Source organism: Phoca vitulina, unplaced genomic scaffold (assembly GCF_004348235.1).
Source record: "Phoca vitulina isolate PV1807 unplaced genomic scaffold, GSC_HSeal_1.0 scaffold85, whole genome shotgun sequence".
Lineage (NCBI taxonomy): Eukaryota > Metazoa > Chordata > Mammalia > Carnivora > Phocidae > Phoca > Phoca vitulina.
The window spans coordinates 3,655,053-3,679,811 of NW_022589788.1; the positions used below are offsets into that span (position 1 = coordinate 3,655,053).

Here is a 24,759-nt window from a genome sequence, read left to right on the forward strand (position 1 = left end):
ACCCCCCACATCAAGGTAAAATCACCGCCCACAAGCTCTGGGAATCAGTCCCTGAGAGAGCGGCTTTCAGCTGAAGTCGGAAGGGCAAGCAGGAGAGGGAAGGGCACCCAGGCAGCAGGACCAGCATGGGCAAAGGTCCTGTGGTGGGCGGCTGGAGCCAGAGTGGGGAGCAGGGCTGGGAGGAGGCTGGACAGGGGTTGGGATGCAGAGACCATGGGCTCTGATGGACCTTTTAGGTTGGCCGGGGCTGGCATCAGCTGACTTGCCGATTGTGAAGCTCCCTAAGGCTACACAGGGACCCTGGGTCCATAAAACTCGCATCACTGCCAAAGAGCCTGGCTCTGCCCACCTCCCTGAGCCTGGAGCCCCCTCCTGCCCCCAGAGCTCAGCCACGGAGACACACATTCAGGGGTTTATCATGCAAAACACACTGGATTAATTCAGAAGAAAATAAATCTAAGAGCTACCCCCCACGGCACCTTGGTGCCCAGAGTGTGCACATGGTCCGATGTGCAACCCTTCACTCTTGATGTGGGCCCTAGCTCTGACACTCCTGACAAGTGTCCCTGCTTGCCACACCCTAGTGAGTGCACCAGAGAGGCTGCTGTGGCTGATGGCTGGAAGGATGATGGGTGAATGATGGATGGAAGAGAGATGGATGGATGGATGGATGGATGGATGGATAATGGGTGAATGATGGATGGAAGGAAGATGGATGGATGGACGGATGGATGGATAATGGGTGAATGATGGATGGAAGGAAGATGGATGGATGGACGGATGGATGGATGGATGGATGATGGGTGAATGATGGATGGAAGGAAGATGGATGGATGGATGGATGGATGGATGGATGGATGGATGGAAGGGGGAATAGATGGATGGATGGGTGATGGGTGAATGATAGATGGAAGGATGAAGGAGGGAGGGAGGGAGGGATGATGGGTGAATGATGGAAGAATGGATGGATGGATGATGGATGGATGGAGATGGGTGAATGATGTAAGGATGAAGGATGGATGGAGGGATGGATGGGTGGTGGGTGAAGGATGGATGGATGGAGGGAGGGAGGGAGGGAGGGATGATAGGTGAATGATGGATGGAAGGATGAAGGACGGATGGATGGATGATGGGTGAAAGATGGATGGAAGGATGAAGGATGGTTGGAGGGATAGATGATGGGTGAAGGATGGATGGATGGATGATGGACAGATGATGGGTGAGTGCTGGAAGGATGACGGATGGATGGACAGATGGATGGACGGATGGATGGATGGATGGAATTTACACTGCTGAGGCCAAAACCTGCACCATCTGGTCCTGCTTCCTAAGCTCTGCCCCTGCCCCTTCCCCAGGGGAAGTAATGGGGATTTTCTAAAAAGTCCACTGATGTTTTCTCCCCTCTCAAAACTGCCTCAAAGGGAAACAGAGACCTTAAGATAGAGCATCTCGGGACCTCCTGAAGCTATGGGTTCACAGCTTCATATACCTGATGCTTTCGCTCTTTGTTCAGAGCCAGCTCAAAGCACACTCTGTCCCTGATGCTGCCCATGTGGGCTCAGATTCAGCCCCTGCAGGATCGGTGCCCGGGGTGACTCTCAGGAGCCCAGCCAATAGGGCGTCGTTGGTTGACTTCTCTTTCCGCGACTCTGCCCCCAGAGCGGCGCGAGGAGGCGCATGCCGCACTCACCCAAGGCTGCTGCTGTAGGTCTGGCCCAGGACACAGTTGTCTGGCGGGGACAGGGGGTTAAACCAGAAGCTGGCAAAGCACTTGCTGGCATCAGACTCCAAGGAGGGGGAGCGCTCAAATCCGTAGTCACTGTTGGAGGGCAGAAGAGTGGTCAGAAGACAGGTTTGGGTGGGGATGGGAGCTGGTCTGGGGCGGGGGCCTCACAGCAAGGGCCCGCGATGCACCTTGTTTGTGGGGACACACAGCCCCGTCCAGCCTGAAAATCAGGGTTACATTCCAGGTGAGAAGAGTTGCAGAGGGGATTCTGGGAATTCCCAGGAGAGCACGGAGCCCAGCCCAGATATCCTGGAGGGCTGCTTGGAGGAGGTGCACTGAATCTCAAAGGAAGGCAGTGGACAGCCGGGGGGAAGAGAGGGGAGGGGCACTGCACAAGGGGCCCCTTCAACGCTGGTGAGGGAGGTACCGGTGGAGGTGTTGGGCACGTAAGGGGGAGCAGGAGGGCAAGGGTTGAGGATGGCTAGGGAGGCAGGCGGCGGCCAGAGGCTTCGTGAACCAGGCTCTGGAACTCGGAGGAGGGCTGGGTGGGCACCGCTTGCCCCCAAGACACCCTCCCCAGTTCCTAGCGCCCTCCCCGCTGTGAGCAGGCCACTGTGATGGCTGTGCCCACACGCCCTTGAGTTCCCCGACGATCCTCCCGGGAGCGCCCTGGGCTTCGCTCCTGGCTCTAAGGCATAGAATAAGGCGGCAGGAGGACTGTGAGTCTGAGACCCGCACTGGGCGGTGGCTGCCGGCTCATGAAGCTGCTCAGGGCGCCCCGGAGGCCCGTGGCTGGCGCGGTCCTCACCAGAGGAAGTCCGACTCCCGGCACCTGCACACCCGGGACTCGAGCGCCGACGTGAAGCTCCGTCCCTTGATGCACCAGGACGTGGACTTTCTCTTCCGGAAACTTCTCTGCTGGCCCATGATGCAGCGGTCGCCCTGCAGCGGGAACGTGGGGTGAAGAGCCGGCCGAGAAGGGTCCACTGCCCTCCGGTGGCTTGGACTGCTGCTTTTGCCCGTCCCCAAAAATAGCCGATTCTCAACCCCCAGGCAGCTGCGTGGGGCAGGGGGTGAATCCCCTTTCCCAGATGGGGAAACCGAGGCCCAGAAGACAAAGTGGCATGCCTGAGGTCAAGCTGGGGCAGCCCCCCTCCCATCCCGACCCACAAGCATCCATTGAGCACCCACTGTGTACATGCTCCCCCTGGCCCTGAGGGGTCACAGTGCTGCTGGAACCCAGGTCCCTGTTATGTTTCTCCTCGTCCCCGGGGTAGACACCCTGTGCAGGAGCTTGGAGGAGCCACGGCCCACGGGGCGCATGGGGACACACAGCAGGTCCTCGGCGTGCACTCGCAGCAGCCCCCGCCCAGCCCCACAATGGGGACAGTGACAGGAGCAGGGACCCCAGCAATTCCAGAGCCCCACATTCTGAAACCTTGAGCCTCCTCATCACAGCTTCGGCAGCACAATCTGGTCTGCACTGCAGGCGGGCTGCTTCCTCCCTTATTTATTTCACATGGTGTGACTAGTCTACCTTTTGTTCTAGAAACATCTTATGTGTTTGAGGTTATGGGGCGGGGCTGCCATAACCCCCCGGGGGTGTTAAGTAATCTATGACACAGGCCCGTGTTGCCCGCCTACCATGTCACAAGCCCCGGACCCCAAGCACACTGGACTGCACAGTGGGGTCAGGGCGCATGGCCCCGTGACCCTGAGTGTGGCGGCAGACCCAAGCCCAGAGCAGCCCAGACACCAAGAAGTGGCCAGAAAATCCAGCAGAAGGACCGGACATGTCAGGGCCGCCGGGGTTCTGGGAAGCCCTGTTGGAGGTGAGGCTCCTGGTGCCGTGCAGGAAGGGGGATGCACAGGCAGGGAAGGCTGCCTGCCCCCCCCCAGCCTAGGCCCCCGCCCACCTTCAGGTCAGTGAGGTCCCAGGAGCCGTAGTCCTCCTCCCTGCATGGCCTGGAGAATGAGGGCCGGAAGTCCACCTTGACCAGCTCCCAGTCGGACCGGAAGCTGATGTGGCCGAAGACGCTGGGGAGAGAAGAGGAGGGAAGGAAAATCACCTTAGCCTGGCCTGCTTCATGGTGCGAACCACTTCCCCTTGGGGCCTCAGCGCCCCCTCCTCACGGGCCCAGTGGCAGCTCTCCTGGCCTCTCCTAGAGTCCTGCCCCCACCCCCACACTGTGCCCAGCCGGCTGCAGGCGTGTGGTCCTGGTGGTGGTGTCTCCATAAGGATCACACACCGTCTGCGGCTCATGGATGGCACGGGTGGGGGTCTCCCCCCACAACCCCCCTCAACGGACGAGGAAGTGGGCGCAGTCGTGTCAGGAGCCCGGGCCTCCCAGTTGCCACCCGGGCCCTTCCATAGCCTTCCACGGTCCTTGCTTCTGTTCCGCAGAATGTCGGGGGGGTCAGCTGGATGCGGGGTGCTTCTCCCGCCTTAGTCAGCATCACTGCGCCGGGTTCTGACCCGCGGACACCCAGGTCGGCCTCACCGTGCCGGAACCCTGCCCCGCGAACACCCAGCTTTGCGGAGCTGGGCCACCGGCTGTTTTTCCCGGCACAACCAGCAATCCAAAGAGAGGTAACGAGTCATCATACGGGCTCACAGCGGCAGGACCTCAGCCTGTGCTCACCTCCTGCTCGCCGTGTGGCCCCAGCCTGGGTGAGTGGAGGAAGCAGGGGAATGGAGCACCACGGGGGCTCTTGAAAGGCCAGCCGTGTACAGGGCACCCATGATGTGCTGGGGGTCCCATCTATGCTGTCTGGTCTAATCCCCACCACAGCCTCGTGAGACAAGTCCACCCCTATTTTACAGAAAGGAAGACTGAGGCACAGAGACGCTAAGTAACTTGCCCCAGGCCACACAGCTTGTTTGGGCCATTTCATCTTCCTCAACATGCAGCAGTCATTTGCTGAACACCTACCATGTACCCAGATCCCTCCCTCTCTGCAAGGACTGCTATTTCAGGGGCTCCAAAAACCACCACAGAAGAGGGGCTCAGCCAGCATGTCCTTGGTGCTTCCCGAGTCCAACCTGCAGCATTCTGGACATATCACCAGAGGTTGAGCATCTGGGTAGAGGAGGTGATACCCCCTGCTGTACTCAGTCCCCTTCCAAGCATGTTGACAGGGACAGGATACTTGGGGAAGGACAATCAGGATCCGAAAGGATCCTAATCCCATTCTAGGATGGTAGGTCACCTGGCTCATTCTGTTTTCTAGGGGACATGATGGCTGGCTCTGAATGTCCAAGGTTGATATCTGAAGAGGAGTTTTGCTTTCATGGGACATCTCTGAGCCAGGCAGGCCTGGGTTGATGCCCCATCTCCTATGTCTGTGACCTTGGGCAGGTTCACTCCCTCTGTGTACCCCAGTTTCCTTGGCTTTAAAACGGGGACGATAGTTCTGGCCTTTCAGGACTGATGGCGGATTAGCAATGGTCTGTGTGGGGTGCCAGCACACATTAGGGGCTTCATCCACATGCACACGCAACAATTTCTCTGCTCCCCAAAACAGTCCCACGAAGTAGATACTGTTATCTTTATTTTGCAGATGAAATCCCCCACCTCTGCAGGCTGGCCATGGGCCTCCTTGGGTCCTCAAGGCCCCTGAGCCTCCCTCTGTCTCAGCCTTGACCTGCCCCTGTGGTCAGCCTTGTGTCCTGTCTCCCAAACAAACCCCGCTGGGCTGGTTACAGAAACAGAGAGTGAGGGTCTTATCTCGATAGGGACACTCTTCAGGGAGCACTTAGGGCGCCCCCAAGGCAGAGCAGGCCTGCCCCCTCCTGCAAAGCACGTGAGCCTGAGAACAGCAAGCGCGCACTGGACACGTCCTGACACGACCCACTGACTGTGCGAGGCGCTGGGTCGGCGTCTCATCTTCTCCTTTCCCAAACCCGTGAGGAATATACTGCTGTCATTCCCATTGTACAGACACGGAAACTGAGGCTGACAAGGGACCCGCCGAGGACAGCGCAGCCAAGGCCGCTGCCTCCTAAAGCCTCAGCTGAAATGCAGAAGTATCTGTCACCTGGTTCATTCTGGGTTTTAGGAAGAACATGCCAAAGGCAGCCCGCGGATCACCTCACAGTTAATAGGAGAGAAGGGGCCAGGCGGGGCAGGGTGGGCCAGGAGCCCCCCGCCCCATAAACAGCCCCCCGACCCTGGGCGTGGCACGGGAGGGGAGGGTGGGCCTCGGTGACCCAGCCTGGGGGACACATCCTGGAAGGCGGTGGTGGTCACCTGTGACATGACCTTTGGGTAGATTTGGATAAAAAATCACCTGAGAAGATGTTCTCAACTGTGCAGGAAACAGGACAGCAGGGGAGAGACACAGAGAGACAGAGACACGGAGAGGGAGACAGGAAGGAGCAGGGTGGGGGGGGGACGGCCGCCGGGTCCCAGCGAGGATGCGCCCACGGCCCAGAGACATACACGTTTTGTTCTAGCGTGCCCGTGTGTCCCCTCTTGGGCCGTATGACTGGCTCCCGTGTCACCTGGGATTTGAACAGCGTGTGGAGACGCAGCTCCGGGAAGGAGGAACTGTCCTCCTTTAAAACCTTAAAAGGTTATAGCACCTGCTTTTTCTGGGGCCAAACCCAGCCCTGGTGCTGTGACACATGGGACCAGGGGCTTGGCTCCAAGCCCAATGCTCTGGGGTAGAAAGTGTCCCCATTTCTCAGCTGGGGAAGCCGAGGCCTCTGGCCCGGCGGGCTCACCACCCTCCGTGCTGGCATTTTTGCTCGATGGACACCAGCCTGCTCGCCACACCGCAGACAGACAGCCCTGCGTTGGACCCCAGGCTGGAGCCCTCCCTCCCCTGCCCACACACGCTGACACCCTGCTGCAGCCCCAGGAGGAACCGGCCCTCCCGTCTCAGACCCGAGCCTGCGGCAGCATGAGGCCCACACACATACACGGAGCCATACGGGACATAACGTGTCCCCAGGCAGGGGCATGGCAGCGACTGGGTGTCCGGGGGAAGCGCCCCAGCCAGAGTCTCTAGGACGACATCACCAGGTCCCCTCCCTCTCCAGCTCTGGGGACCATGCCGAGCTGAGGTGACAGGGGCCCCTTGCCCACCACTCCCTCGGTGCAGAATTATTGAGATTTTAGCACCTCTAGAAAGGGGGGGCAATACATCCTTCCGTGGACATTTCTTATGAGGACAAAACGAGATGACGTAGCAAAATGGACCCGTAACATGCAGCAGGTGCTCAGCAAGGCGTCCCCAGGGCCCTTGTCCAAGGGACCATACTGCTGAAGAGGCAGGGAGGACACCAGGCTGCCTCCGTCCTGGTGGCAGGGAAGGGCCCCCGGGGAGGGGACACTAAGCTGAATTTCAGTCTGCAGGGAATTCAGACGGCTGCCCGCCCCTGTCATCTCAAACGTCCGAGGGAGGAGCCCACACTCACTGTTTCCCCGTCCTGCCCCGCGCCATCTGCAGCCCCCAGAAGCCTAGGAGGTGGGCACCAAAGTGGGGGTGGTCAGCAGTGGTCAGCGGTGGTGGGCTGTCCAGGCCGCGCTCCCAGCCCCACCCAGGCACCAGAGCAGCTCAGGGTTCCCTTCCCCCGGTGTCCCCACTAATGAAGGTTTCTTGCCAGTTTGGGTTTAAGGCTGGGGGCTCATCCACGTGGATCTCGGAGGGGGGCGGTCAGAGATGCGAGCCCCTCGCCCAGCACGGCCGATGGCAGAGCCGAGGGGGCCGTGGCGTGGAGGCCCACTGGGAGCTGGGAGGGCGCACAGCAGTGTGAGTCCCTTAACCAGGTGCTTCTTGCCGGGGCCCTGCCAGGGAATGGCTCCCAGGCAAGAAAGCCGTGCCCACCGCAGGGCACACAGCCACCCCAGGCCGGGCCCGCGGGGAGAGCGTGCCCGTGTGTCCCCTCTTGGGCCGTATGACTGGTCCCGCTGCTGACCACTGTCCTGGCCAGGCCGGTCGGCTCCCGGAAAGATGGCGCCAGAACAGGAGGACCGTCCGCATCCTGACGGGGGGCAAGCAGCCGCTCCTTCCCCACCCCACCGGTGGGCCCTGGGACACCAGCATTGTTCACACTAGCGAGGAAGGGGGCCGCTCTTTACTTAAGTTTGAGGTCCGCCCACCGGACCGCCAGCTCTGAGGGTCCTCGGGGTCCTCGGTGCCCAGAACAGCGGGCGGCACGTTGAGGCCGTGCTGGAAAGTCTGAGAGCCGCTGGCCTCCACGGCCTCTGCTGCGGTGTGGAGCCGGGGGGCCCGGTCAGCGGGGGAGGCGCAGTCCTTCCCCCACCCGTCTGGGCCTTCGGAAGCTTCCGCCCAGTCGGCCCAGAGAAAGAGCAAGCAGAGAGGCTGACCGCTTGCAGAGACCGGGGGGCCGCAGTGCAGCGCCCCACCTACCACCAGCGGCCCCCGGCCTAGCAGAGCAGGGAAGGTTGTGGGGCCCTGTGATGGCTTCCTGGGGCTGCCCCGGCCACTTCCACAAACTGAGGGCTGCGAACAACAGAAACTTATTTTCTCCCAGTCCTAGGAGCCATGAATTTGAGATGCAGGTGTTCACAGGGCAGGGCCCCGTCCACAGGCTCTAGGGGAGGGTCCTTCCTGCCTCTTCCAGCTCCCGGGGCTCCCGGCACTCCTCGGATTGTGCCCCCGCCTCCAGTCTCCGCCTCGGGTCACTCTCTCCCCATGTCTGTCTGCATCCCTCCCCTTCTTATAAGGACGTTGGATTAGGGCCCCCCCCATGGCAGTGTGACCTCATCCTGACTGATCGCATCTGCAAAGACCCTGCTTCCCAATAAAGTCATGGGTTCTGGGTACGTGTGCATTCTGGGAAACATGGTCTCCCCCGTACAGGCGTCCTCAGTAAAAGGCAGGCTGTGCAGTGTGGCCAGGCATACAGAGAATCAGCGGAGCTGTTAGAAATGCAGAGTCTCAGGCCCCACCCTGGCCCGTGGATCAGCCTGAACAAGCCCCCAGGAGGGCGGATTGGCCAGGAAGGAGCCTTCCACAGCTGGACCCCCTCTCCCCGGTGTCTGGGGAGTGCAGTCGAGCCCTGTGCACCCTGTTCCAACGCCCGCCCTCTCAGATCCCAAGAAGGATGCCCCTGTGCCCCCTCCTCACCGTGCCCAGGGCAGCATTTGGCCCGGAGTGAGGCCTGGCTCCCCCTGCGAGTTGGCAAAAGGCCTCGGGCTCAGGGGCCCAGAGCTGCAACCTCAGAGCCCAGCCTGCCCCGGCCACAGCCTGGCTCCGCCCTGCATGGGCCCTCCCTGCGCAGCGGGCCTGGGAGCCCTTCCAGGGGCCAGGAGCTCATAATAATAATGGTGATGATGATGGTGAGGAAAGCTCCCAAGGCCGCTTCGGGCAGTGGGCCAGAGCCGCCCTTGACTTGGTTCCAGCCCTCACCACCTAGGTGATCCTGGGCAGGTGACGGACGTCCCAGGCGTGGCAGGGGCCAGTGGACAGGAGGACACGAGGAGGCAGGTGTGAGGTTGGAGAGGAGAGTGAGGAAGACGGGAAGGAGGGGGGGAGGCCAGTGCTGAGCGCACCCCGGAGCAGCAAGGCCATCTGCCCGCCCGCCTCCCGTGGGCACTCACGTCATGACCAGCGTCTCGTCCCCCGGCTCACTCAGCAGCCCGTCCACAAACACGGAGGTGCTGGTGAAGTTGTGCGTGCTCCAGGTGAGGCCCTCGTCCACACTGAACCTGCCGAGAGACGGGGCGTCACCACCGCAGGCAGGTGGGAGCACGGCCCGTGTCCCGGACCTGCTGCCCTCCTGGATCCAGCCCTGCCCGAGCCCCGGCGCCAGCGCTGCCCAGCTGAGGGGGCTGCGGGCCCACAGCAGCCGCCCGCCGGCACCAAGTGGCCTCCGCATCTCCTTAGTAACACTACAGCCAAGGAGTTCTGGGCGCGTTGTCTAGGTACCGCGACGCTGCTTTGCAGCCCCTGGACTGCAGTTATCTGGACCTTGGAACATCCAGGTCAGCCCCACACAATGCCTGAGCCTAGCCCAGGGGTTGCCAGGCCAGAGACAGAAGTTTACTGCCTCCCAAAGGCATCATATCACGGTGTCCCCAGCTCGTAGTGCAGAAAACTCTTTCTCAGACTAAAGTGATATTGGCTTCCCGGCAGCTCTCCCAGCTCTGCCTTCTGAGTCCAGAGTTCACACCTGCCCTCACTTCCCCACAACAGCCCTTCAGATGTCTGAAGCTGATCCAAACGCCCTCTCACCTGGGCACATCCCTCTGGCTTCCTTGCCTGGCCCTGCCTCCTCCAGCTGACTAACTTGTTGATGCTTGGACGTCACCTCCTCTGGGAAGTCCTCCCTCCAGCACCCCGACCATGCTGTGCTGTTATTCCCTGTGTCCCCCTGCCTGGCCTGGAACAGCTCCCAGGTGGCGGAGCCCTGACCACCCTGCCCCCGCCCCCCATGCCGGGCCCCCATGGCGTTACTTGAGGATCTTCAAGGGGATGGAGGTGTCCTTGATAGCTGCGATCACGCCGCCGTGGTCCAGGTAGAGGACGTGGTGCTCTTCCTCGAACACCTGCAGAGGGGGCAGGTGACACTCTGAGGGCAGGTCACTCTCTGGGGGCAGAGGCGTCAACACACAGGCTGGGGGCCACCAGCAGAGGCCAGCTCCCTGGGGCAGGGCCAGCCTGAGGGCTCCCCGTGTCCCCCAGGCCCTCCCCATGCTCTCCCACGCCACCCAGACTCAGTGCGCGAGGGATGAGTGAATGAGCATGGCAGTTTCTAGACCACTGGCATGAGAACGTTGCGAATAAATGCCACAGGCAGCCCTCTGCACAGGAAAAGCCCGCACACCAATATGGCAGACAACGTGAAGGTGAGAAAGAAATCATGGAAGTCAACAAACCTCTATTTGACTACCCAGCAGGTGTGCCGCCTCCTCCAGGAAGCCCTCCCTGAAGCCAGGCTGGATGGGGAGTGCCTCTGGGCTCTGGGCCTGAGCACTTACTACACTATTTGTCATTGTCTGCTCCAGCCAGGGAGCTCCTCCCAGGCAGGGCCTGCCTCTGAGTCCTCTTTTGTGGCCCAGCACGGCTCAGCTCAGAGAGCTGAGGGTGCCTGTGCTCGGGGAGCGTGTGGGGGGATGAATGAATGAATGAGTAAGCGAGTGAATGAATGAACTGTCACTGTCCCCCGGACAGGGCTCAGACAGGAGGAGACACCTCTGGTGGCCCTGGGATCGGTGCTCCAGGTCCTCTCTGTTTGGGTGCTGGAGCCCAGGGGGAGAGATGAAAGTCTGGGCCCAGGAATCCTGGGATGCTGGGGGGCGACAGACCAGAGGGGCAGAAGCCCACCGAGGAAAATGAATTCCCAAACAGCCGGGCTTCTCCTCCAGGGAAGAGTGAGCTCCCTGTCCCAGGGAATATCCAAGGAGAAGCTAGTCTCCTCTCCGGGACCCCGGGCTGCCAGGCACAGCGTTAGAACCACACTGGGTCCTTGTGCTGTGTAGGGCACGCCTCGCGCAAACGCATCTGCCTCCCTGCGCCCGCAGGGCTCCGTTGTCGGCTCTGTTGCTTTGAACTTGCAGGGGCCTCTGGCCGCACCAGGGAACCCTCATTCCTGCTCCACTGGGGGCCTACTCCTCTTTCTTTCCGGGGTGATCAGGCCGTGGGGCGGTGGGGTGTGGCAATGAAACCACACACGTGGGTTCTCAGAGCCTGGTTGCCCCAGAGCCCCAGGCCCGGGCCTCCCGCCCTCTGGCACAGCTCTGTGCACACGTGGCTGGGGGCTCCTCCCCAGAGGACAGGCAGGGGCAGTGACCATGCCCCCTCACCCCAAAGATGGGGTGCCTCCCAGCCACCCCAGGGCACCCCCAGAGCGACTCTACTCTCATTAGCCTGGGACTCTGCAAGAGGCGACTCAGGTCTGACCCCCACCAACAAGTCATTCTGTGGCTTGATCAGCCCCTGGGCAGCAGGGCCCAGGGGCAGGTAGCCTCCCCTTCCCATCTCTCCACCCACCCCCCGCCTCCCCACACTCCAGGCTCCGAGGGGACTCCTTGAATGTTTTCTGGTTTGTTTTTTTTATCATCCTAGGGAGCTCGTGTTTTTAAAAGGTTATGTCCATTAGGCAGGACACACACTGCCATTTGTAATTCATATTCTGAGAACTCTCCTCTCAGACACATGTTATTACATCCTTGACAATCTGCCCGTGCTCAGTAGGCTGCCCTGCCTTGGGTGACTGTCCCAGCCTGTCCTCTGTCCCCTCCTCCTCTGCACTCAGGCATGCAGTGCCCCTCCTCTCCTCCCCCGGCTCCGGCGCCCCCACCCGCACCCACCAACGCCAGGCCCCCGTCCACACTGGAACCAATATTCCCCCATCCAATTCCCTCATTCCCAAGCGTGGAATCCCAGCAAACTGCTGGACTACAGGGGCCACTGTGAGTGTTTTACAGTCGGTTTCTAGAAAATAAGAACACCTTGTCTGTTTCACCCTGGCCTACTTAATCTAACGGGGGGCACGCTTCCCTAATAAACGCACAGATGGTGACCTTTCAGGAAGTTTAGGCATGTTTCACAGGTTTTAGGGAAATAGAAACATTCTAACACAGTAAGTCTCTTTTGCCCTTTTCAAAATTCCTGGTTTCTTGCATATTATTAAAAATGTCAGGGCCTTACACCCAGGCTGCAGGTAAATGGGGTACCTTCGGGGCTAACGTATTTGTCCAGAGCGCGACCTGGGGGAGGGGCTGCAAGTGGGGCCTCGGGCACGTATAACCTGCCCCAGAGCAGAGCTCCTGACACTGGAAGGGGAGATGCACATCAAAGTTTAGTGCATTTTCTTAAGTGTTAAAAGCAGGGACAGTCACTCCAGGGAGCTGGTGGACCTGACGAGGGCTTTGGGGCTGGAAACAAACAGCAGGTGTAGAGGGAGGCTGGCCTCTCCTGGGACAGAGCCTGGGCCAGCTCCCGAGCCATGTGACTGCACTGCCCGGGGACGCCGGGGTCCGCAGCCCACAGCCCGCCCTCCAGGCTGGGAATGTCAGCTCCAAGTGGGCCCGGCACTGAGGAACCCTGGCAGGTCCAACCATTTCCTGCACAACAGCTTCTCTGCTTTCTTTCTCTTCTCGGGCCCCGCCTCGACCTCGAATCATCCCCCCTGCATGTCTCCCAGGCCCCCCAGCCCAGACTCAGCAAGGCTCCTCCCGGCCGGCCCCTCCCCCATATTCTCCTTCTCTTCCACGTCTCTGCTCTTCCCCCCTAAGAATCGCCCCTGCCGGGAACCTGGGGATCACCCGTGGGTCCCCGCTTCCTGGCCTCGGGGCTCCCAGGAGAGCTCAGCCCCAGCATCCGAGACCCTGTGTGGCACCCGGGGACGGCACCTCCAGCCCCCGCCCTAGCATTTACTCCCATTGCTGAGACCCCCACGGTGACAGGTCTGAGCATGTGAAGATGCGTGTCAGATCTCTAACTCCCCAGCAGCAGCTTGTGCGGCCGACGTTAGCACCGGCTGCAGGGAGCTGTCTGTCCAGCCAGGCCGGCAGGCTGCAGGGGGGAGACCTGTGTCTCGGGACACGTCTGGGAGGGGAGGGCACCAGAGAGTCCAAGCATGGGTGTGTGAGGGGGGGCGCCAGGCCCCCAGCCTCCTTACCTGCCGCCAGGTATGGCCGCAGTCTGACGTGATGTACATTTCTTCTTTATATTCCACCAGCTGTGAGCCCAGGTTACCTGGTCGGGAAGAATAGGGGCAGGGTTGCTCTTAGAATCAGCCCGCTTTTGGCCTTACTAAGGTATGTGTCCAGACAGATGCCCACACAGCAGTGATGTGGGCCCTGGGTCTACATGTCCCACACCCAAAGCCGCCCATGCGCATGCCCCCTCTGCATTCTCCGTACACTGACCGGCCTATGGAACCACTGGGCTTGGGCCCTGCATCCTAGTTTGTGCAGGAAGGGATTAACTTTGCAAAGAAAGAGAGTGTCAGGCAGGGCGAGGCACTTGAGGGGTTCACGGGGAGTGAGCGGTTCAAGAACAACTGTGGAGGGCCGATCAGGGACTGGTGAGGAGGCCATGCTCCAGGTGGGCCGGTGTGGGGTCGTGGTGGTCCCCGACAGGATTTACACTGGGGCAGGACACAGCTGGGTTTGCATTTGGAGCCAGCGCCCCGGGGCTGGGGGCGGGGGAGACCAGAGGTCCAGGGCTGCATGGGAAGTATAGGTGAGAGGCAGGCTAAGCACCCAGGACGTGCTCATTAAATATGTTCAGTGGGTGTTCGCAGGAATGTGAGGTGGGCACCAGACCAACCAGATGGCCAGGACGTCCTTAAGTGGTTCACTTGAGCCCAGTACCAGGCTGGCTGATGGGTCACCACCCTCAAGGCCACTTTCTAGACTCAGACTTAAATCCTGGGGTGGTGCCAGAGTGGGAAGATGCCCAGCTCAGTGTCCAAGCCAACCCCAGCCTACAGATGAGGACACTGAAGCCCTTCTGGACTCTCGCCTGGAGCCCCAGAGGCCCCTGCCCTGGGAGACCTGTACATCACTGGCCATTCGTAGCATTGTTTATGGGGCACTCTCAGGAGTATCTTATCCAGAGACAAGTTCAGACGTCTTTGGAAAATTCCAAAGGAGATGGAATGTCCTCAAATAGATGAGTGAATGTGAGTTTTAAGCAGAGTGGCAGACGGTTTGTATACCTGTCATCTTTGTTGAGGTCCAACCAAGCACCAATATGTTCATCCATCCATTCATCCATCCATCCATTATCCATCCATCCATTATCTATCCATCCATCCATCCATTTATCCATCTATCCATCCCATCCATTATCCACCATCCATCATCCATCCATCATCCATCCATCATCCATCCATCCATTATCCATCCATCCACTCATCTCTCCATGCATCCCTCCATCATCCATCAATGCATCCTTCATCAGTTTACCCATCCATCCACCCACCCATCATCCCTCCATCCCCACATTTCTCTTCATCATCAATCCCACCCACTCGCCCATTCCTGCACTTACTCAACAGCATTTGCTGAGCACCTGCTCTCTGCCCAGCCCCTGTGCTGAGCTGTGGGGGTTCTGAGCTGAATAAACCACAGCCCCGGCTCCCAGAGACCTCTCAACCCAGCTGGGGAAGAAGTGTGCCATGCGACTGCACACAGAGCCAGGATATCTGGAAGCCCAAGGAATCGTGAGTGCAGACAGGGGACAGCTGATGGACCCGGGAAGGAAGGCCATCAAGAGGAGACTCCCGCAGGGAGTGACCTCCAAGCTGGGCCTAGAGAGACAAATGCGCGCTGGCCAAGGGAGAAGGAAAGGGCGTGCCAGGTGGAGGGACCGGCCGGGTTAATGGCGTGGTGGTGGGAAGGCATGGCAGAGGGAGGGGCGGAGGGGCAGGTGCTGAACTGGGTCCCCTCTCCCCGCCTGGCAAACAAACGGCGCTGAGAGATGGCCATGAATGCAGGCAAGGAGGGAGTTGAATGAATAAATGGAATGACTGGGGTGGGAAGGAGCACTGCGGATGCCAGCAGACACCCCGGGACGCATGCATGGCACGCGGAGCGGCGCAGCGAATGCTGTGGTGTCAGCAAGACTCGGCAGGCGAGTTCCCTGTCTGCGATTTCGTGGCGCAGATGTCTGTCTTCTAAGGGACGCTCTCTGTTTTCCTTGCTCCGTCTACCAGAGCTGTCAGGCTGCCAGTCACCCAACAGGCACTGGGGAAAACTAAAGGGAAATTCACAGAATGTGTCCCCAGGCTGTTAGGGCAGAAGGGCCTGAGAAACATGGAGGCGGTGCCCTCATTTTACAGATGGGGAAACTGAGGTCTGGGGGCGACGTGACTAAGGGAGAGGCAGGGAGGCTGCCATGGGCATGCCCTCTCTCTGCAGGGTCTGGCAGCTCGGCTGGGCTCCATGGTCTCCATGAGATGGAGCGCGGTGCATGACACCCCTCCAGATCTGCACGGCACGTTCGGGCAGCCAGGAAGTTCATTCTGGGTTTGTGAGACCTTTGGGCTACGGAAACATTTAAAACTGTGCCTTTGTTATTTTGGTCAAGAATCTGGGGATTCAGCCCATCAGGACAGTGCTTCTGAAGGGCTGAGAGGCAGGAGCGCCCTGTGGGTGTCTGCTCCCCCGGGAGCCTGGGTTGGGTTTCGGGCTTCCTGAGTGACACCTTGCAGGTGGGGCAGGTAATCCCACTCCCCCAGCTCCCGCCTGCTTTCCTGTGAAGACGGGGTAAAGCTCTCAGGGTTGGCGCAGTGATTAGGAGCTCAGTGTCTGGATGGAGGAAAGGTCTGGCCACAAAACGGCTCGTCCTCCCTTCCCTCCCATCGGTGGCCTGAGGTCTCCTACCCGCACCGAAGCGGCGGGAGCAGGTGGGGGCTGTCCCAGCGCTGGGCACAGGATGGCCCTTAACCTTGAACACAACAAGGAAAGTAAGATGCCAGCCGCTGCCTGGCAATGCGCTTTCAAAACACATGCTTTTAATTTTGGAAGATTCTCTGAAGTCAAATAAACCTAATTTTAGCTCGTGTCCTATCCACGCACACGTACTCACCCCCGAAGGAGGCTCTAGTTTACCTGTGTTGACAGCCCCGGGTACGACTTTGCTCTGATTTTTTTTTTTCTCATGTTAGTTGTATGTGTCTCTCTCTCTCCTTGACTAAACTAGAATCCTCTTCAGGAATCAACACACGTCAGCCATGACTCAAATCATTCTCCCATCCATCCATTCCTCCCTCATTTGATCCATTCACCATTCTGTGATCTGTCCTTCTATCCGACCATCCAACGGCCCATTCTTCCAGCCACCCACCTATCCCTTTGCCCACTCTCCACCGTTCACCCCTGCCCCATCATTCGTTGGCCAACCATCCATCCATCCATCCATCCAGCCAGCCAGCCATCCATTTTCCCAAGCAGCAACATGTACCACGTGCCCACTCTGTGCCACGCATTGGAGCTGTGCCATGATGGCTGAGCTCCCTGGAGACGTTGCACGCCTGCCCCTCAAAAGACACAGCAAGGCCCCAGGCCCACAGCCATCCAGCTTTCCCCTTGAGGACGGAGTTCCCCGAAGGCACTGATGATAACCTCCTACCTGCACCCATGATGAGGCCCGGGGCAGTGTCTTTCGTGTGCACGGTGCCCGACACGTAGGGGTTGTCTGCCCATCGCAGGTGCAAGTGGAGGTGGCAGTCCGGCTGCAGGGGTGGGGGAAAAGGGGGCCAAGGTCAGCACTCGGGGGGGAGACATGTTCCCAGGAAAGGTAGGACTGAGGCATTTCGGGTGGGAAGGCAGGGCCAGGAGCATCTCGGAGGAGGGGATGGAGGGCAGGAAGGAGGTTCTGGAGCTGACTGCAGGGTGGAGGCCATCGGGTCCAGGGGGACTGCTTGTGGACAAAGCCAGTCGGGCTTTTCCAAGGGAGGGTCCTCCCAGCACGAGAGAGCACGCCCAACATGTAGTGGACATTCCCACGGGCGGTGCCCGGTCACTGAATGTGACTCCTGGAGCCTACACACCCCTTGGCCACATCCATCCATCTGTCCATCCATCCATCCACCCATCCATCCATCCATCCATCCAGAACCTTTCCTGGGGGCCTCCTAGTGGCGGCGGTAGGTCGCCCAGGTGGCAGGGACCGGCTGTAGGACACGCCCGCAGCCCTGCACCTCCAGTGAAGAGCCCACTGGCAAGCATCATGTGTGCCCTGAGGGCAGCCCTGGGGGGGGGGTGCCCTGGCGGGAGGGGCAGGAAAACCAGTCATTATAATCATTTCAGTGGTGACTCACATGGATGTGTCAGCACTGAGCTCAGCACTGCACGTCACTGACGCTCTCCACATCCCTGTGTCACCGGTTGAGGAAACTGAGGCAGAGAGCATCTAAGCAACCTGCCCAAGGGCAGTAGTGGGGCTGGGGCTATGACCCAGGCTGCCTGGACCCAGGGTCCACACTCTGAGCCTGCGGGTGTCTCCCTGGCACGGGATGCCCTTCCAGGCCAAACTGGGCCAGGAGCCTCCCAGAAGGATGAGCGGAGCAGTTTCCTGTCTGGCCACTTGGCAGGAACATACCCCTCACCCCCCCCCGTCTCCTCCTGGCTGCCTGCACCCCAGCTCACCCTGGCCACAAAATGGCTCGTCCTCCCTTCCCTCCCATCGGTGGCCTGAGGTCTCCTACCCGCACCGGGTAGGGACTGAGGGTCCAGGGAGGACAGGTGAGCTGAGAAGGACGTGTCCTGTGAACTGTGGCCTCCCCGAGTGTCCCCAGACCTCAGGGGCTCGAGGTCGCAATCTTGCCTGCATCCTCTGACACCCCCATGACAGACTACAGAACCATGGGACCAGGTCCCAGGCCTCCACACAGCGCCTTGGGGGCACTGGACGCTGCACGGGGCAGGGACCTGTCAACCATGCCCAGGGGCTGCCCGCACAGAGCACCGCAGCACCTGCTGCTTCTTTCGTCCTTCTGGGACGTGAGCCTGGGGTTCTGACTGGCCGAGCCCACCTCGGTAACACAGGAAAGGGAGCAGGAGGGCCACCAGAGACCCCGCCACACACCAGGCCTCAGAGGGGGTCTTGGTTAACAACTCTGGGGTCAGCCTTTCCGGAGGCCCCCATCTGGGGGCCTGGAATATGTGGGGCCATAGAGAGGGCTGGGGTTTGAATCCTTATACCCCCCGAAAGCTGTGTGACTCTGGAAAAAGCGCTTAGCGTCTCTGAGTCTCTGTTTCTTTCTCCACTTCACAGGATTACCGGATTAACACAGCACAGCTCTTGGAGAGAACATCGGGGTCCAGCCCAACCCCAGACAAGGTTTTGCTTAACGGCTTACTTATAAGAAAAGGATTAGTTTCTTTGGCCCTCTTTTTTATTTCCTGGAAAAATTTCCAGTTTAGAATTACCGTGGCACCGAGCCCCCAGAGAGCCCGCTTTTAACTTGGGAGATGCCACTAATTTCATGGACACCTCTGGGCCTCAGTCTCCTCATGGTGACATGAAGGCGGCGGTGCCCGCCGCGCACGCCTCCCAGGGTGTGGGAGCGACCCTGCAGACCCACTGTCAGGACCACGTTCTACCATCTGCTGACGTCTATCTGAGAGATGCTGCTCCTCCTTCTATGTTTCATGGCACTTTCTTCGGGCCCATGGACGGAGCACATTTTAGATGATCCTAAGGGACAAGTGAAACCGTTCAGTAAACTGGACGTCGGCCCAGGTCAGGGGGCACCAGGTGGCAGCCCCAGGGCCTGGTCCAGTCTCTGCAGAGACAGGAAGCCGACTAGTGCAGGCTAGGGGCTGGGCGTGGGGTGGGGGGTCGTGGGGTACAGGGTTGTGGGGTGGGGAGGTGTGGGGTGGCTGGGCGTGGTGTTAAGGATAATGGGGTGGGGGCGTGGGGTGGGTGGGCATGAGGTGGGTAGACGCAGGGTGGTGGCGTGGGGTGGCTGGGTGTGGGGTGGAGAGCATGGGGTTGTGGGGTGGGGGGTGTAGAGTGGGGGTACGGAGTGGGGAGCTGCAGAGTGGGGGGCATGGGGTGGGGATCGTGGGGTGGCTGGGCGTGGGGTGGGGGTCATGGGGTGGGGATCGTGGGGTGACTGGGTGTGGGGTGGGGTCGTAGGGTGGGGGGTCATGGGGTGGGGGGTCATGGGGTGGCTGGGCATGGGGTAGGGGAGCCCCTGCTGCAGGTGAGCGCAGAGTCACTGAGTCAGCGGAGGAGAGCCCTGCGCCCAGTCCAGAAGCACTTGGATCCAACAGGACAAACCCTCCCCACAAACCCAAGGGGTAAGACTTTGCCTGTTGGGGTTTTCTCCTGCTTTTTATGACTGAAAAGCAGATTGGTGAGTCAGTATCTTTGGTGAGACCATTCAGTTCTCTCCCCCTCCCGCCCCGTGATCAGACACTAAGGGGCAAGGAGATTTCTATGACCTCTGTGGGCAGGGCTGGCTTCCAGGGAGGGGTACCCCGGCACCCGTGACCTCTGTGGGCACAGCCGGCTCCCGGGGAGGGGTACCCCGGCACCCGTGACCTCTGTGGGCAGGGCTGGCTCCCGGGGGTACAAGGGAGCTCTAAGTCAGAAGAAAAAGGAGCCTCACCAGGGATGAGGCAGAGAGGGGAGGTGGCACATCCCTGCTTTGCTGCCCCTGGTCTCCTGGTGGGCCAGGTGGGGCCTGGAGCAGCCTGCACTCCCGGGCTGGCCTCCCTGGGCTGCCACCAGGCTTTCCATGTCCCCCGATGCGCTGTGCATACGCTACCACTGTGTGGGCAGTGAGCCGAGCGCGGCAGAGCGTCCTGCCTCGTAGAACCTGGCCGCCCCCGCTCCCTGGCTGCTGGGGGCTGTCCCGGCTGCCAGCTATCTGTTTGGGCCAGAGGTGGAACCTCCTCAGGGTTCTGTGCGCTCAGTTGTGACCCATAGGATGCTGGTAGGTGCGAGCAGAGCTGGGGTCCCCTTTGGAGCCACGGAGGGCCTACTGACAAGTGTCTTCCTGGGGGTCCTGGAGCTGCTGGGGTGCTCTGCTGGAGTCTGACAGCTCGACACAGGCCTTATGATCGCCCACCAGCCACATGTGGGCTGAGCTGATGGAGGGCTGGGTGGGCAGGGTGAGGCAGAACTGGGGGGGCCGAGCCCAGGGCACTCAGGCCCCCTGCAGTCAGGGCGAGGGCTGTCACAGAGGGGCCAGGGCGGGAGCCCCAAGGGGAAGCTGGTGTCACAGCTGAACATCCTGTCCTAAGAGGGGTGAGCCTGGGTCCCTGCAGGGCTTGGGGGGTGCGAGGCGGGCCATGCAGGGGAGGTGCACAACACTCCCAGCACCCCCTTCTTGGCCCCTTCCTGACACAGCCCGGGTCTGAGAAGGGCTGCAGAGCGAATGGGTTTTCATTCTGAATTAAGACATAAACAAATTCAAACCACTTCCAAAGAGGATTTATCCTCCCGAAACAGATCTGATCCCGACACTCATCTACGTCCCCAGTCCCCATTCTCGGAAGGAAATCTGCCCCAGCGGAGAGCCAGAGTTGAGAAAACACCCGGAGTTAAGAGAAAGAAGACACATCACACGTGCGTTGGGGTCCCCGTGATGACTCTTCCACTGCACGGAAGCTAAAGATTGTCAGGAATATGCCCGATTACTGTTATTCCTGGGTGACCCCATGATGGCTGTACCTTCTCCCCCTGGCTATACATTTCCATATTCTGCAATAAGCGGGAACCCCTTTTTCGAGGAGGGGTGAACCCTCTGTTCGTGCAGAGGACGCGCGGCCGAGTGAAGGATGCAGACAAGAGACCCAGGTGAGTGGCCAGGCCTGGACCTCGCTCTCTCTTGCCTGGAGGTCACCGGGCTCTCCGCGGGCTGCTGGGGCCACACACTCCACCAGCCTGCTCCCACTTGTGCTTTTTTAAAGCGAGGACATGAATCTCACGAACGGTATCTCCTCACTGAGCTGCATAATTGCAGACGCATCTATTCTTAGCAAAAAACTTGCTTTGACAGATTAATATGGCTTAACTTTGCTGATGATGATACAAAAATGAGCCCTTCACAGCACTCCCGTTCTCCGAAGACTTTGTACAAGCAGCAGGAAATTACTTCTTCCCGCAGGTCGACAGGTGTTACTCCCCGCCCCCCCTGTGGGTCTCGGTGGGAGGGCATCGCACCCAGGCTGGGCACGGGCCTCTGGGTGGGGGGTGAGGGGCAGCCCAGGCCTGGGCTCACTGAGCAAGGGCCATCCCTGCCAGGCTGGGGCTGCTGCCCTAGGGAGGGCTCTTGGGGGTCAGCGTCCCCGAGGAAGAGGGAGGCACAGATTCTTCCTGGATTGTTTCCACACCATGGCCGGTGGGCCGGGGGCCTACCATATTCAGAGGCCCTGCAGAGAGATCCAGGCAGGATCCCGGGAGGGCAGGGTTAGGTGTGTTGATGTATTCCAAACACCCAGAACAGCGCCTCACACATAGTAGCTACCCGTATATCTTTGTTGGACGAATATCCCTGTAAAACAGACACTGTCCTCCTTTCTGTACTGCAGAGGGACAGAGCTATGGATGGGCCCCGGTCATCCCCAGAGCGTGGTCCCTACCTGCAGGGACTTACAGTCAAGGCCAGTGGAAAACAGAGAAGCAAGTATGCCCAGTGGAGGCTTCTCAGAGGAGGGGCTATCTGGGCAAGGTTTTCAGGCGTCAATAGGAGTTTGATGGATGAAGAAAAAGGAAAAGGCATTCCAGGCCACAGGACAACATGAGAAGGGGGGCAGTCCCAACGGGAAGGGACGTGCCCTGCCCTGCCTGCTTGCTCTATGCAGCTCTAACTCCGGACCCCACCCCATCCCACTCGGAGCAGCCCCCTGCTAGGGAAGGCCAGGTGCTGGTGCTGGCGGTGAGTTCTCCGTGGAGCAAGGAGAGGTGGGTCTGCGGGGCGCTGAGCAGCCTGCCTCAAGCCAGGGCTCCTTAGTGCTCCATCTTGTCATCCTCACAGACATGGGCCTGCCTGCCATCCACACCTCCCGGGGGCCAAGCCCCCCAGGGCAGTCAACGTACTGGGGCAGCCTGCACGGGTGTTCATGTGAGAGGACCCCGGGGATAGCGGGACCGGCCTAGAGCTCAGGACATGTGGGCTGTGGCCCAGCCTGGCCGCTTACCCCAGTCCTCACACCACACACGCAGAGGCAGCGTGCACTTCCCTCCGTGCGGGCCCATGGATTTAGCAGGTGTAACAGGCTTGCCGTGTGCTTGCCTGCTTCTGCTCACCCTCTGGCACCTCGGCCATCGCCATGACAGGGAGCCAGGGCTGGTCCCAGGAGGAGGAGGAGGAGGCCCGATACAGGGAGCAGACCCCCTCCGACATCAGCCAACACCCACATTTGTGATGAGCCCAGCCCAGATCTGGAGGATGTGGGACTGTTGGTGGCAGTTTGTTACGCAGCAACGTTGTGACCCATGCTGACTGATGCACTTTCCCTCTCTGACCTCCAGGTAACCCTTCCGTAAAGCAAGGGGTTTCACGGGAGCCTCTCTGCCGTGCCCAGAGATGTTTGTGGCCCCCGGCTCTCAGATGGCCCTTCTCAGACGTCCCTACCTGAGCCACCCCAGGGAAGGTGCGGGATAGGAGAGGCACTTACCGGCTCACAGTTGGTGGGTTTTCCATTCATGTCCGTGCTCGGCGGCCTCAGGTGAGCCCAGTCGCGGCCCTTGTTGTAGGTTATAAGTGTCACCACCTTCCCATTGATTTTTTGGTTCGCCAGGAAGACTCCTTTCACCCCTCGGACCTGGGACAGCAATACAAGAAGTGTCGTAAACACGTGCCTGGAGCCCTCTGACGACGGAGTATCCGCCATGTGCCAGCCGCTTGCTCAGCGCTCTGCCCGCAGGGCTGTGTTTCACGCTGGCAAGAGCCCCAGAGCTGAGGCTGACTGAACACTCTGGAGGTGCGTGGGGCTCGGGGGGCAAGGGATCCCCGACTATGGCCCCGAAAGCCTGGGTGCTCGCATGATACGGAGCTGTCTTCCCAGGCCCAGACACTGGCCATCAGACAGTGAGCAGAGCCCTGGTCGTACCAGGCCTGTGTGTCACGGTCACCCCGTCTCCACCCCAGAGCTCCCGATTCAGAGCCCTTGCCCCCCTCCACGGGACCCCCAGGGCCTGGGTCATTGCTGTGGACTCCCCTCCAGACTCGCTCAGCTCAGCCCCCCATGTGGAAATACCAGGTAGAGGACACGGGGTGGGTGCTTACCACAGCCCCGCCTCGGCCAGGGGCTCAGGTTCACCTTGTCCCCTTTCTCAGAGTTTCCCAAGTGCCCGCGCAGTGACCCAGACACAGCCACCAGCCGGCTACTGAGCGGGCCCGTGACCAAGGTCAAATGCCAGCAAATGCCCGTAGGTCAGCCTGCTGACGCCACAGAGGCGGCCCCTCCCGCAAGCTCCTTACGAACACACAGGGGCCTCGGGGCCACAGCTACCGAGACCCGTCCGCGTGGCCTCCCGTGTGCCCCCCATGGGCAGCATGTCACTGCTTCTCAAGGTGAGCCCGAGAAAGCGGAGCCTCTGGGAGCCACGGAATTTACCCAAGGTCCCAGGCCGAGGAACTGCTTACATCAAGGTCACGATGCACGGTTCCCAAGCGCCTTCTCTGTGGCGGGCCACCTACAAGCTCCCCCCAACGCCTGGGGCCGGCCCTCCCCCGCACTCAGCACACAGGCCTGCCACGTGCCACCCTCCCCCCGCCCCGTGGGGAGAGCGCGGTGACGGAAGGAAAGACGGACGAGTGGAGGGTGGACACGCCTCCTGCAGCTGCCGTAACAGAGTAACACAGTTATAGTTCTGGAGGTCAGAAGTCCCGTACGGGTGTCCCCGGGGTCGCAGGGCTGGCTCGTCCTGGGGGCTCGTCCTGGGGGCTCCAGGTGAGAATCGAGAATCCTGTCCGGGCCTCTCCCAGCTTCTGGAGGCCCCAGCTCTACCCCCGAAGCTGGTGGGGCGGCGTCTCTCTGGCCTGCGGCCTGTGATCACACGTGTCTCTCTGACCCTCCCTGTCTGCCCCCCTTTCAGGGACCCCCGTGATCACAGAGGGCCCCGCCAACCCTAACTGCCCCGTGCCACGCGCGTCTGCGCAGGCTGCCGCTCTGGGTGGGAAGGGTGTCCAGCGCCCGGTCCGCCGACGAAGCTGGGGCTGGTCCCCCCGCGGTGACGGCCCGGGGCGTGGAGGACCACGGCCCCTTCCGCCACACATGGTGACGTCCTCTGCCTCCTGCTCACCTGGGGCCCAGCGCTGGCTCGAGGGGCCTCCCCGACATGCTCAGGGCAGGCCAGGTGCACATCTGCCCAGCGCGGGCTTGCTTCATTCCACAGTGGCGACTTCCTATCCCGCTGGTCTCTGTGAACACCCAGCAGCCAAGAGCACGGACCCTCACGTCTGGGCGCCGGCAGATGACAGGTGCGGGCCGTGCCCTCCGCAGGCTCTGAGCCGAGGCGCACCAGCCCGCAGCCTCAGCGTGCTCACCCACGGCCCCGATCTTCAGGGCGGTGTTCACTCCCGCGGCTGCGGTAACAAAGCACCACAAACCGGGGGACCAGCCGGAAATCTCTTCTCCCAGTCT

The 24,759-nt window shown here is 60.6% G+C and overlaps 1 protein-coding gene across 1 annotated transcript in view; it reads right to left on the reverse strand.

The window, feature by feature from the left end:
- SORCS2 (sortilin related VPS10 domain containing receptor 2) overlaps nt 1-24,759 on the reverse strand; it is a 448,684-nt gene that overhangs the window by 19,302 nt on the left and 404,623 nt on the right. Inside the window, exons 11-18 of the mRNA XM_032395519.1 lie at nt 22,789-22,935; nt 16,784-16,886; nt 13,323-13,399; nt 10,154-10,245; nt 9,298-9,405; nt 3,643-3,763; nt 2,535-2,668; nt 1,691-1,819 (exon numbers count right to left, since the gene is read on the reverse strand). Coding sequence (XP_032251410.1) covers nt 1,691-1,819; nt 2,535-2,668; nt 3,643-3,763; nt 9,298-9,405; nt 10,154-10,245; nt 13,323-13,399; nt 16,784-16,886; nt 22,789-22,935 — 911 coding nt within the window. The remainder of the gene's footprint in view (nt 1-1,690; nt 1,820-2,534; nt 2,669-3,642; nt 3,764-9,297; nt 9,406-10,153; nt 10,246-13,322; nt 13,400-16,783; nt 16,887-22,788; nt 22,936-24,759) is intronic.